At 37.1% G+C, this 15070-nt stretch overlaps 1 protein-coding gene across 6 annotated transcripts in view; it reads right to left on the reverse strand.

Moving 5' to 3' along the window:
• Positions 1–278: 278 nt before the first annotated feature.
• FOXN3 (forkhead box N3) overlaps positions 279–15070 on the reverse strand; it is a 308330-nt gene continuing 293538 nt past the window's right edge. For all 6 annotated transcript variants that reach the window (XM_075129825.1, XM_075129826.1, XM_075129827.1 and 3 more), the window contains one exon: positions 279–7919. In XM_075129825.1, the coding sequence (XP_074985926.1) occupies positions 7370–7919 (550 nt within the window). In that variant the 3' untranslated portion in view covers positions 279–7369. The remainder of the gene's footprint in view (positions 7920–15070) is intronic.

The raw sequence follows: 15070 nt of genomic DNA on the forward strand, positions 1-15070 counted from the left end.
AATGATGGAGATTCCACCACCTCCCTAGGTACCCATTCCAGTGCTTCACCACCCTCCTAGTGAAATCCTACTTCCTATATCCTATTTATTCAATTGCACATGAGCAATCCATTGGCACCTAGTGAAGTGAATGCACAAGAGGGATCATACCGTGGGTATAAAACGTATTCAAATTGAATAAAAATAAATAGAAATCATACAGCAGTTAGTGTTTTAAAAATATTAACTGTTACTTAATATTTAAATGTATTTTCAAGCAAGTATACACAAAACTACAATTATTCAATTGATGCAACTCAGTAATTTTTATTGCAACTGGAAGACAATACATCACAGAAACTTTATGGTAGGTTTTGGGAAAGTGTTATTTACAATAATAATTGATGAAATAGTTTGTCTTTGGCAATATGATTACACATCAAGAAAATGTAAAATGCAAGTATGTTTCTAAATCAACACTTTCATATTTCCTAAAGATCGGCTGATTGCACTTGCCTTCGGACTGCTCATTTAGGTAAACACAAATACAACTTAACACCACTGTTTATTCCCCCATCACAGTTCTTATTTCAATATCATGAAATTGGCAGTTTCATACGCCAAGTACAGCAAAAAAAAAAAAAAAATTGGTTTCTTATTATGGTACTAAATTAACTTATTGGCCAGTTAAGGTCATGTGACCCTTAAGCATTGATATTAAACCTCTTGGTCTTTTGATTGCTTTATCACTTTTTTCTGTAAAACAAAATATTTCAGAAATATTACAGAATCAGAGTATAAAAAAATGTACAAGTTTATAATGCTTTTTCATACACACACAAGTCATTCCCCCAACATTTTACTGATGGCAGTTTTAAGTAGTGAGTGTGAATGATGCAGGCATGGAATTGGTTATTAAATGCAGGTATTACTTTTAATTGTTGTCCCAGACACATACTCAGGAAATGTACAATGTTCAATTAACTTAAAAATGCACTAAATTTCAGTCTTATATAAACTAGAAACAAAAATAGGTATTGGGATTTCAGGCCACAGTAATGGAAGGATGGAGTCCAATTTCTAGCTATGATATATTATCCATATTAGCATCTGAACATCCAATATGGAATATCAGCTTTCGGTGAAATCCACCCTCCGTTGAATGCCAGCTCAAGGCCTTTTGCATCACTTAAATCCGTAATGTTGGGCTTAAGTGGTGGGTCTTCAGTGCTGGTGGTCTGATCCGAAGCCCACTGAAGATAATTGAAAAAACACTCCCATTAATTTCAAATAGGCTTTGGCTCAGGTTCTGGGCGAATTTCACCCTCTTTACAAAAGGAATAGAAATCCCATGCTATATTCATTGCAAATGTGATACAGTAGAAAAAAACAATTATATATATTCAGATAAATACTCTTTGTTTCAATGCTAACAGAAAAGAGGAAAGGCTACTCGTTTAGCACAACAACTCAGAAGTGACCTTCGTTAACTCATTTCTGATTTTAAATGTACACCAGCAAAATACAGCACCATAGACACATCAGGTTGAGAATTTTTTTTTCTTTTTTCTTTTTTTGGTCAGTGAAGCTAGTACTTGTTTGCTGAACTGTGGAAGAATTATAAGGTCATATACACTATCAATGATAAAGCAACCCAGCTGACAAGTCTGTGCTTAATTCAAGAATAACCAGTATTAGAAATAAAGTAAAAACAAAAAACCCTAATAAACCACTGTCAATTAATACTTCCTAAAGAAAAGGGGATTAACAGATGATTTCACAAAGGTATGCAGATTTATACAGAACACTAACTGTTATGTGTAAATCCTCAAACTCCATCTCAAAATAGAAACACACAAGATGTATATAGCTTGATTTACACATTCTGATTCAAAGGAAAAAGACATAATTACAACTTTGTAACTGTGTTAACTGCAATATAAACCAAACAGAAGTTCAAAGTTTGGCAGATAACTAAGAAGAGGGTTATCACTTAGGTTATATAGCAAAATGTTGATGTATATTACAGAGAGTAGTATAAATAATAAAAAAGTATTATTTAAATTAGATCACAGTGCTGCATTATGTGCATAACAGTGTTTGATATATTACTGGAGGGCTGTGAAGAACAACACTAAAGACTTAACTGGTCAGACTGTCAACACTGATACTCCGTTACAATCAAGAGGATGTACAGTTCAAATGCTCTTTTGCTGGCAAAGTCAAGAAGATAGATAGATGGATATTTTTTTAAAGCAACCTTTTCAAAATAAAATAAAATAAAAGTATCCTGGGCAGCTGTGACCCAACTGAAATAACTTGATTCACTTGCTTAATGAGGTGAATTGCATTTGTATCTGAAATTGTGAACGTATTTTCCACACTTTTATTATGAACCTAGAGCTCATGGGGGTACATTTTTCAGAGCCACAGAGGGCCAGATTTGTAAAGATATGGAGGTGCCTAAAGATGCAGATGCCCAGGTACCTGCCCAGTGGAATTTTCAAAAGCCCGAAACAACTAACTCCCACTGATTTCAAAGGTAGTAAAACATCGAGGCATACTTGAAAATCCCACTAGGCAGGTGTCTATATGCACCCTTAGGAACCTAAAGACCTTTACAAATTTGGCCCTTAGTGATTTAGGAGCCTCTCTCTCAATTAAAGTCAAAAGGTCACTCTTGGCTTAGGTGTTTTTAGAAATTTTACCCATGGCACCATTTGGTGGATGATTTAGGACCAAATGCTTATGAAAATTGACATAACTCCATTATAGCTCTATTGAGTCCAAATAAGTAGGGAATTTGGTCCATAGTTTTCAAAGTGAGGCAGTAATTCAGTCAAATGTAGAAGACCAGTGTGTGTGTTTAGGGATTTTCTTCTCCCACACTAGTGTAAATCAGAAGCAACTCCAAGGACGTCACTTAAATTACCCACAAGTATGTAACCCATGGATGATGAGAATTGAACTCATAGGCTCATTTTCTAGAGCTAAAGGGGTGTGTATCTCATCTCACCAACCCTGGTTTTAACTCCAGTGATGCCCTGGAGTTACTTCTGGTTTCAACACTTGTGAGATCACAATCAAGCTCCGTTTTTAGGAAGATACATTTGATGAAATAGCAAAGCTGCTCAAGACCTGTGCTTAGCATTTTTAAAAGGCAAAACTTCATCAAAATGATTTTACAAAAGAACATCAAATATTTTGCAGCATATAAGCAATGAATGGTTGATTCCTTTACACCTGCAGACTTTAACAGAATCTATTTGTGGCATTAGCTCTGGCTTACAAATGTTTCTCCCTCCAAAATGAATATTGTAAAATGTAAGAATGTTTGTTAATTATAAACCACCCTTAAAAATCCTCTCAGGTCTGTAAGTTGCCATTGATAGTCTGCTGCCCTGGTATCTTTTTTCATACCAGCTTTGAAGAACATTAACTTTGAAAGATTTTTAAAATACTAGAATGGGGAAAAAATAGATGTTTAGAGATTTTCGGAGCTCTTCCTCAAAAATGGCTATGTCAGAAAAAAAGTCTGGCAAATGATAAAGTCCATAATATGATCCAATTACCAGTTAGTTTTGGCAGGATTTTAAGAATAGTGACAATTGCACAGAGGTGTTGGCAATGTATTTTTATTTATTTAGTTATTTAATTCTTGAGCGTATTTACGAACATGCATTGTATTGGCTCTATAATGTTTGGTTACATAATAAACTGGACGGACCTTAAACAGTCCTTCCAATCCAATGTACAAAGAACACACCTATTTAGATAAATGAATATTTAACTGATGGAACCAAGACCAATTCCGAAGAAGCTACTGTGCTCAATCAGGCACAAATCACATGTTTTAAAAGGTGGCTTGTAAGTATTTATTTTTTTTAAACATACCAATCTGTAGTTATGTACTGAATGTCACCAGTTATATGTATAGGAATTCTGTACAAAATACTTTTTAAACTTAAAACAATAGGTTGTTTTATCACTTATATACTTCATGCCCTTCTTGAATAGTCTACAGGGGGCATTAGTACAAAACCAAATTTCTGGTTCCTCTCTTTTGGTGGGCCTTGAAAGTATTTTATAAAACACAGCCTACTGACATCTTCCCAGTAGGCCAGCCTAGAAGCTACAAATTGCACCTGCCAATATTTAAATATACCAGCAAGTCCATAAAGGAGTTATTGAAGTCTTACAGAAATAATATATTTTAAAGACAACCTGCCTAATTAGGTATTTATGTACAAGATTGTTTTCTTGGGTGGATAACACTAGTGATAATTACATATTTAATCAAGTAGCCAAATTAGAAAATAGTACTTATGGAACAGATACTTATCTCAGTTCCACTGGTGTAAGTCTGGAGTAACTATTCTAGTCAGTGAAGTTACTGTGGAATTAGTTTTGTGACTGAGAGCAGTTTTTGCCCACTGGTAGGTGACCATGTCATTTTTTCTGGTGACGGTGGGGAGTAAGCCATTGCTTCGAATTTACTTGATGCCACTAAATTTTACTCTTAATTGTATTTAATATTAATCAGGCTGGTGGGATGGAACAACATATGCACAAGTGTGTATTACAACGGTTTTTGGGGCAAGTTGATGCATTTTCATTTGCAGTCACTCTTCCCAGAAGTCCATGAAACACAAGAGGCCAGATTTTCTAGTGCAGTTGTGTAGCACTATCAGTGGATTCTGGCCACAGAGCTGGCATATCTGCCAACAGGAGAATGACCCCAGTGCAGTCATGAAGGAAGCAATATGGCTGATGCACCTCTAGGCTGCACTGATCCCTAAGTTATGGGTTTTTGCTTCTCAGGGCTGCTGGCAACCAATGCAGTTGGTAGGGTTCTAATTTATACCTGGGGACCAACCCTGCACACAGTGGACACGGATCAGCTGAGTGCAAGGGTTAAACCATCTTTGCTTCCCACCGTCTCAATCTACGCTGCTTGATGTTCTCCCAGACTAACATCCAGCCCATGGACTACTATTCAATTCACAATATAGTCAGGGTCTGGGGTCCTGATACACACTTAGGCAAATCAGAAAAAAAGAAATAAATTTTGGTGCTGCACCCTTGTGCTGTATTATATTTTCTATACAACAGAACACCCATTGAGCATAGCAATATTGGCAGACCATAGTAATCCACTGCACAATCCTTCCACTTCCTAAACCAAATGAAAAACCCAAATGCCTCATGGTGCAATTTTTCTTTTACTCCATTGGGTGGGCAATCACATCCCTCTATAGTTTCCTGATCATGGGCTATACTCCTTCCTCATGTAACTCTGTGGATTGAAACAGTTATACCAGGGATAAATTTGGTGGCCTCAAGTTTTTAAAGACGACAAGATAATTTTATGAAATGATAGGGATTTTCAGTCCCTGTAATGTTCCTTTTGCCTCTAGGATCTTCTTAGTGTAGATGATTTTAATGCCAAATTCACAAATTGGGGTGGGAGAGATTGTATTTTATTCACAGCTTCCCCCCCCACTTCCAGGGAATTCCAATCGAATTATCAACATTTTCATGAGAGTAGCACAACTGTACCTGAATCGCTTCCTCTAATCCTGTGCTATATCTCTGATCACCATCCATAAGGCCCTTTACTAACTTCATTTCTTTTCATGGCAAATTAGCAAAGCTATTCACTGACATACCTATCCCTGAACCAAATCCGAATTATTTTCCTCAATTAAGCTCCTATTATTCTCTTGATTCTATCATACACACTCACTACTAAATTTGCCCTCAGATTATTGCATCATGTTACACATGTACAGGCAGAGAAAGGACATTTTTTTTTTTTTTTTAAAACAGAAGTAGGGAACGGGGGCTGAATGTGCAGACAAGGCAGTATATAATTCAACCATCCAAGCCCTACCAGAGTGTGAAGATATTTTTAATATTGCAGAGTAAGTTCCCCAACAGTCAGTGTTTGTCCCTGAAGAAGGTTAAACCTTAAACACCTGCTTCAAAAAACCAAAACAAACAAAAACAAAACAAAAAAAAATAAAAATAAAACAGACTCTAAGCCTAAGGGCTTAAAAATTAGAGGCATAGCCTTTTTCTCTATTTTCTATATTTATATGAAAATAATTCATGCTTCATGCTAAATACATTATTTACCTTACAAGAACTTTGTTATCTTTGAATTAAAAAAAAAAAAAAAAAGTAGTTTTTCATTTCCCCTCCCCCAAATCCATGCAACGTGGATCAGAATTTTCTGCTGGCTACGCTGGTTGAATCTGGAAATCTGATGTTGTTTTTGCACAGACGAATCCTGACTGACAATAACTGCATACTCAATTTTGAGGGCAGTATAGGAGCTCTGGGTTGTACTCTATTTTCTTGTCCATCAATATGCCTTTTTTTTTTTTTTTTTTTAAAATACACATAATACTAATGGCAGGTTTTGTAGCATTTTTTCCCCCCGTTAGATCAAGTATTTTTGATCCACAGAAAAATATTCTGATTTACTTACTTCCTTAATATCTACTGTAATTTCTTAGACTTGATTGCTTTTCACTCAGGCAGTTTAGAAGACATAGCTTGTTTTCCATATTATTATTATTATTATTTGCACGCAGTGCCAATCTTCAGGCTTATGGCTTTTTGAACATTCTTTTAATTTAATATAGAAGACAGAATTCAATGATTAACAATACCATTAACGATTCCCTCTCCCCCCCCACCATTTCTTCTCATTATTTCACTGAAACCCGTTGCATACACAGTTCAAATTTTCCATAACTTAAAGTTATCAGTCTTCACATTATGAGCCACATATAGTACAGGGAGCACTAATAATGCATTACTGTATGCGCAATTGCTTTCAGTGGCTATCCAAAGACTTCTATGGCACAACTGTATCCAACTGCCACCGGTTCTTGGTTTGGTGTTGAGGACTCCATGCCTCCTCCATCCTCCAAATCTCCTTATTCACTTTCATTTATAAACCCAATTGTGAGGCCATACTTTTTAACCTAAGGGCCAGGCCTGAATGATTACTGAATTATGCACATCTCTTCTAGGTATAAGAGGGATTTCCGAGGGCCGAATTGTACTCCCATCACAATAATGTTGATGTCACTGCGTATTCAACCATGCATTTCTGACAAGCTGGAGAAAGCAATGGTGATTTTGGCTTTTTTTACTTTGTGTCTTCAGGTAATGAAAAGCTTTTGTAAATTAGCTGAGTGTCAGTATGAGTTCTATGGCTTCAATCTCCTTTAAAAATAAAAATCTTAAGGGTCCAAAAAAAGAAAAAAAAAACAAAAAACAAAACAAAACAAAAATGCTGATATTGCCACAAATCATTAGAATTCACCTGACGTGCTGAAACAAAATTTTGTAAGTTCAAACAAATCAATGATTTGTTCTAATTTTTTGTGGTTTCTTTTTGCTCTTTCTGCCCCTTTGCCGTCCGATTGGTGATGTTATTCAAACAGGACCGAATTCCTGCTAAATGCAGGAGTGATCCAGCTGCTTCTTTCATCTCCTCATCGTCACTCTCTGGGGGCTTTTCTGTACGTCTCTTTTTAAGAGGCAGTGTGTCACTTGGTACTTTTTTGACCTTCAGTAAATGTTGCCTTTTCTTGTGCTGGGATGCATACCCACTGTCAGCTAAAGAGTCCTTGGTCTCCTTTCGGTTTTGCTTTTTGTCCTCCTCTTCTGTTTCACTATGGCTCTCGTGGCTCTGGAAGCTAACTTCACTCCCTTCGCTGCTGTCTTGGCTGCCTTTAGTAGCAAATTCATAATGGTCATCAGCAGAGGAAGAGGAAACAGAGTCACTAGCAGGTGAAGTGCTCCTGTGGTTGGAAGCTTTGGCACTGCTATAGTTGTGATCCTCCTTTGGGTCGCCACTAACCACGGGAGAGCCACACGACTGTTCACTTTCTGTCCTCATCCGGCAGTTTGCTAGTCCATTTCTGTTAAAACAATATGAAATATCCTTAGAAACCACGTACACATAATGCTGCTCTAATGTGAAATGCAACAATCGTGGACTAAATGGACTCAATATGGCTACCAAAGTAACGATCATTCTAGGCCTGATCCAAAGCCCCATTAACTCAATTAGTGGGAGCTTTCCTATCAAAGTGAATCATCTTTGTATTGGGCCTCATAGATAAAACTCAACAATTCAAAACAGACTGACAGGAGTGAGCGGTACAGTCACAAAAATTGACATTCCGACGGTTCATATTTATTCTTCATCAATAAAACTATCTAATTTATGTTTACAAACAAACAAAATCACATCACTAGTTTTCAAAGAGATAGAAATGGCAGTTCGGTGACCTGGAAATTTAACTCCTCCTTTCCTTTATATGTCAGTACTACTGAAGACTGGAATCAGAAACTTGCTAGCAGGTTTGGAGACAGATGTGTGTTTGTTTTCCCCAGCTATGTGATTCTGACCATAGAGAACACCTTGTTCTGTCAATAAGTTAAGCGGCTGTGGCTTCTGACTAGGCACCGTGACACAGTGAGCAGAGGTGTACAACAGCCAGGTAACATTTCACTGTCACTTTTTGGACCATAAACACATTAAGAAAGAGAATCAACATTTATTCTGACTATATCAAAAGAAGAGGGGCATCCTCAGTACTGTCAATCTTAATATCTATTTACATAAGTGATCCACAAAATATTTTAAGAATGGTAATAAGAAGTAAAACTCTGCTTTTCCGCTACAAGACATCATTTGGGATAATGTCTTCCCTTCCTATATATCTGTACCGTACTTAGCACAGTGGGACCCCAATTCTGATTGAGGCCTTTGGGTGCTACTGCAGTATGAAAAACGTATAACCACTACAGTCTATTTTCACTCCAGTGAAGTCAATGGCAGTTCTGCTGTTGATTTACATGGGAAAAGAATGTGTCCCCTATGCAGCAAGTATGTTAAAGCAGGGCCTAATCCTGCACAGTGCCCTCAACTCCCACTAAGCAAAATGGGAGAGGAAGATGCTCAGGACTCATTCTACAGGCTCCTAACTACTAACGAGAGAAATACTAGACTGTTTTCAGTATCACTTGATGAACTGCTTTTAAAATCAAGTCTTGCCACCTTCGCGTAATTCAACGTTGCCAGTCTTTCAAGCCAATGTTGGATAAGTGACTTCCTACGAGTATCCTGAATGTAAAGGTTTCTCAAAAGGAATGTTCAGAGGAATAGCACCCTGCCAAATCAAATTTACTGATTCCCTCTCCATTTAAAGTAAATTATGGGGAAGTGGTTCAGGTTGGACCTGAATGGAACTTGGACCTGCCTTCTGGAACTTGTTTCTTTACAGAAAACAGGACAATCTTATCCATTTCCCAAGAGTATGGGACAAACTTTTATAATACAGAAAAGAAACGAGCTGTGCATAAAGTCACAGTTTCCATCTGTTTAACAGAACAAACAATGGCTAGAGATGAAAGCAAACTTCTGTTTGTCTAAGACCTATCTTATTCTGTTGAAGTAGGAAATAGAGTTCCAAGAACCAGCAACAACACAGTGCTGGAAGATGGCTAATTAGTCATTCTAAATTTTCTAGTTCGAATATTTTGGGGAAAACATGTAAATACAAGGTCTAGTTATTGGCAAATAAAGTCTCTCAACAACCTCTCTTGCTCAATAAAATTTAATTTGTCCTAGATTTTAGAGTAGGTTTATGATCCATGAATTATATACAGGACCCAGCAGGAAGAGACAAAGCTCCTTCAATTATTAATAACTAAATGCAGTGTCATTCATGATTGTGCAACAAGCCAGCTGCATTTACTTTGAGATGGTTTGCCACTGCAGGGGTTGTCGTTAGAGGATGCCAAACGCTTAAAAGAAGAAATCATCCATACAAAGTAGTTGTAAGGTGAATTTATAACCAATTCCTTAGAATCATTCATTAAAAAGGAAGCACGGGATACATTTTAAATGACAAATTCTTCACTTTTAAGCTAAATTTACATATAAATATGATCAAAATTATCATAAATTAGCATAAAATTAAAGTTAGGTGATTTTACTAGGCAGCTAATAGTCTGAGCAATGTGGCTCAATAAAGATTGCAATGATCTTCAGCATAAATTCAGCAATAAATTCTTGCTCCAAGGAAACAAACACTGGACAAAATAGGTGGGAAATGAAACAGTATATTTATTAACTAGACCGTAGGTAAACAAGGTTTTTAATGGACCTTCCTATTATTAAATCTTGGCATAGTTTGTTTTGAATGACCATTAAATAAAAAAGCAACAACTCCACAGAAAAGAGCAGCAACATCTCCCCCAAAACTGCTGATTTGCCCCTTGAGTGCATTGAGCAGACTCTGGTGTTTGTTTTGAAACAGATGGGCTACAATTTAGAGTAAAGACCCAATGACTTACTCAAAATTCCAATTCTTTTGCAAAGTATATAAAAAAAATGCCGAGAATTCTAGGATTATAGGGGGAATTGAAACTACTATAAGGAGATACCATCAGTATCCGAATAACCACAAAAAATGGAAAGAAGGAAAAGAAAGAGAGGGTGGTCCATAGAAAGGTGCAAGAAAGAAAAAATATTAGAGAAATGGGAAGAAAGGAGGGAGTACACCAAGGCTCTCAGAATGGAAAGCATTAGGGTCAGAAAATGGATAACTTTTACTACAGAAAATATTTTCTGTTCTTCATTAATATTTTGAAATTTTTAAAGTTTTCCAACCAGTCCTGCTTAAGAAAATAAAAGAGAAAGATAGCAGGTCAAGGAGACAATTGGTAAGGATACCAGCAGAAATGAAAATGAGTGAAACAGATGGAATGTTTTAGTATCTTCAAAAAGATCAGTTATTGTGTATCCAAAAGTAAACAAATAATTGTTACCTTGAGGCAATAGCTCAAATACACGAGATGTGAAGACTTCCCTATACTTGATGTTAGCAGATGAATATAACAAGTGGAATTAAAATAATATCTAATCCATTTCCATTGCATATGTACTTCTGAAGCACTTCCAAGACCTAATTCTTTGTATTGCTGCTATGAATTCATACATTTGCTAACAAAACAAATAGTGTAATACTGGGTGTGAGCCAAAGCACCTCTATATTCACACCCAACACAGTATTATTATAATATTTGTACACAATATGCCTTGTGAGGTATAATTTGAAAACCAGTAATTCGCTGGTCAATAATTTCATGGTGAAATGTATATAGCAGCGTAAAAGTAAAGTTATTAATTCCCTTGTATGACGTTATTAACACATGTTCAAAACCAGACAGCCCTGCCTAGGCAAAAGTCGTTAAACAAGTCTCTCCTAAACAAAGACACGTGTGTTTACCTCAATTTACGTACAAGTAGTAAACAGGATCTTCAAGACAGCAGGGGGAGGAGATGGCAGGGAACACAACAATTTGCATTTCATCAAACAAAAGTGAACAAAAATGTGTGTGTGGTGGGGAAGAACATGGAGCCTCCTTCACTAGCAGTCTACATATCACCTTCCTCACAGCTTGAATGAACTTTATTTTGAGAGGTAACTTCCAGAAGAATCCATTTCAGAGGTTCAATGTACTATAAAAGAAAGGGGCAGAAAACCCCAGGTGATCTCTTTCACCTAAAATGATCAAGGCACCAGCACCTTTGGAAGAGATCCTGACCAAAGGAGAGGGTCACCATTTTGCAGAAGACTGTGGGTGAGAAAGGCTATCTTGAACAAAGTCTCGAACAAAATCTTTCTAGATTGAGACTTTTAGATATGAATTTTCACTTTTATTTGCTTTTAACCATTCCTAACTATCTCTTATACTTGAACTCACTTAAAATCCCATCCTCTTCCGTTAATAAACTTGTTTTACTAGTAATCTAAGCCAACAGTACTGTGGTTTGTACTAAAGTGAATGTCAGGTCCAGGTGATGCGGCAAACTGGTGTGTTTTCTCTCTATAAGGAGCAAATGAACCATATTATTTCACTGAACTGTCCAGGAGAGGGCTGGACATTACAGAGCACATGTTCAAGAAGTAAATGATAACACCTCTGTCAGTCATTCAGTGTTTATAAATGCCAGAAAAATAGTATTGTGTGCCTGGGTCTAGCCTATTCAGTTAAAAAACCAAGACAAATACAAATAATGTATATATAGAGATTGTGTATCAGAAGGCCTCTAAACACAACCCTCTCTACCACTGAAGCATTAATAAAACAAAAATGCCCATTTTTGCCTAGTGTATTTTTTTTTAAAAGGGGAGTTTAGACATATGTAAAAATGCTAAACTCATAATCACAGTGATAAAAATGCTACTAAAAATCAATGCCCCACAAAGATTTTTAAATTACCCAAAAGTTCATCCAGATTTTCTAGTAACTGGCACTTTTCAAGTTGTTTCATGCTGAATCTCTAGCCTGTAGCACAGACTACTGGGATGTGTTTTGTTGCTTCATCCTTCTCGCACTGAAATATTTTGTTTTTCTGACCTTAACTAGATTTGAAAACACTTAAGATTTATAAATCCACAGCTACAGTGTAAAGATTTTTTTAAAAAAGAACAAATAATTAAATTTGACTAGGCCATAGACAGACCATGTGGGGTGTTGCCAGAAAAAGGGATGGCCATTTTAAGGTCTGATTCCATTCTCATTGAAAATCAATAGAAGTTTTGTTACTGATTACAGACGGAGCAGGATGGAGTCTACAGTGGCTGGATCTCCTCTCTGCAAGACAGTAATGAAATGATTTCACCAGTATGGTGTTAGTGGGTCCCAATTTGCAGGGGGTCATCTTCTAGAAGAGACAAAACTGAAGTCCAAACCATTGAAGGCCATTAAAGATCTCAAGGTGCCTTTTTTGTGTGTGTGTGCAAGCATACAGATGTTTGCTCAAGCTCTTGGGCAAATTCCAATAGAGGTAAATAAATGTTGCCTATGTGAATTCCTCTAGTGGTTTCAACTGGATATGGTATTATTCACGTCCTGTCCTTAACTGTTGGGTAGTTCTCCTTCTAAACACCAGCTACATTCCACCCGTGCTGGCTGCATTTTACAGGTGGCTGAAGTGAACTCTGTATATAGTTGGAATATCAGTTTAATTGTTTTTGGATTCTTCTGAATGAAACACGTTATGGATGTGTAAGTGGGAGTTTTAGAATCTGAGAGAGTATCCCAATTAAGAACAGGAGAAAACAGGGCATGTCAATTTTTCTTCTGGACACTGGAAGTTTCCAGGTTTGCTATAACCCATATAGTAAACTCTACACTGCAGGAAAGTCACAGGTTACTTTGCAGGTTGGTGGAACTGTCATGTAGATAGCACTGTACAGGACAACAAGAAAGCAAATTAAAAATAAGTAGGGCTCACTTGTATGATGATTGATGTGACCCTATCCATAGAGCCCTGCGCAGATACAAAAAGGTGTATCCACATCCGATCTGCAAAAATGGTCTGTGTATACCCGCAGATTTGCAGGGCTCTATCTATCCAGGAGTTGCTGAATAGAAGTCAACACTGGTAAGTCAGTTATGCTATTGACAGAAACTCTCACAGGGAGATTTTCTATCGTAACAACAAACATGCAAAGGACTACAGCAAATATAAATCTTGTAATGATCCATTAACAAACATACAAACTGGATTTTTTTTTTTTTTTTGCATTAAACAGATTGCTCTAGCCCAGTATCCTGTCTTCCAACAGTGACAAATGCCAGGTGTTTCAGAGGGAACGAACAGAACAGGTAATCATCAAGTGATTCATCCCCTGTCACCCATTCCCAGCTTCTGGCAAACAGAGGCTAGGGACACTTCACAGCATGGTTTTGCATCCCTGCCCAGCCATTGATGGATCTATCCTCCATGAACTTATCTAGTTCTTTTTTGAACCCTGTTATAGTCTTGGCCTTCACAAAATCCTCTGGCAATGAGTTCCACAAGTTGACTGTGCATTGTGTGAAGAAATACTTTGTTTTAAACCTGCTGCCTATTAATTTCATTGGGTGATCCCTAGTTCTTGTGTTATGAGGAGTAAATAACACTTCCTTACTTTCCTTACTTTCTCTACACCAATCATGATTGTATAGACCTCTATCATATCCTTCCTTAGTTGTCTCTTTACCAAGCTGAAAAGTCCCAGTCTGATTACTCTCTCCTCATATGGAAGCTGTTCCATAACCCTAATAATTTTTGTTGCCCTTTTCTGTATCTTTTCCTATTCCAATATATCTTTTTTGAGACTGGGCAACCAGAGCTGCACGCAGTATTCAAGATGTGGGCATACCATAGCTTTATATAGAGGCAATATGATATTTTGGGTCTTATCTGTCCTTTTCCTAATGATTCCTAACATTGCTAGGTTTCAGAGGAACAGCCGTGTTAGTCTGTATTCGCAAAAAGAAAAGGAGTACTTGTGGCACCTTAGAGACTAACCAATTTATTTGAGCATGAGCTTTCGTGAGCTACAGCTCACTTCATCAGATGTATACCGTGGAAACTGCAGCAGACTTGCTAGTGACTGCCACAACACATTGAGTGGATGTTTTCAGAGAACCATCCAGGATGACTCCAAGATCTCTTTCTTGAGTGGGAACAGCTAATTTAGACCGCATCATTTTATATGTATTGTTGGGATTATGTTTTCTCATGTGCATTACTTTGCATTTATCAACACTGAATTTCATCTGCCATTTTGTTGCCCAGTCACCCAATTTTGTGAGATCCCTTTGTAACTCTTTGCTGTCTACTTAACCATCTTGAGTAGTTTTGTATTATCTGCAAATTTTGCCACCTCACTGTTTATTCATTTTTTCCGGATCATTTATAAATACGTTGACTAGGACTTGTCCCAGTACAGACCCCTGGGGCACACCACTATTTACCTCTCTCCATTCTGAAAACTGACCATTTATTCCTTTCCTTTGTTTTCTATCTTTTAACCAGTTACTGATCCATGAGAGAACCTTCCCTCTTACCCCACGACAGCTTGCTTTGATAAGAGCCTTTGGTGACGGACCTTGTCAAAGGCTTTATGAAAATCTAAATTGTCCTCACAGAAAGAATGCTTTGTCTATATCAATATCAGATTTAGAGAGTTAAAAAAAATGTGGCCCTTTTCACGTTGGA

This window comes from Caretta caretta, chromosome 6, assembly GCF_965140235.1.
Source record: "Caretta caretta isolate rCarCar2 chromosome 6, rCarCar1.hap1, whole genome shotgun sequence".
NCBI classification, from domain to species: domain Eukaryota; kingdom Metazoa; phylum Chordata; order Testudines; family Cheloniidae; genus Caretta; species Caretta caretta.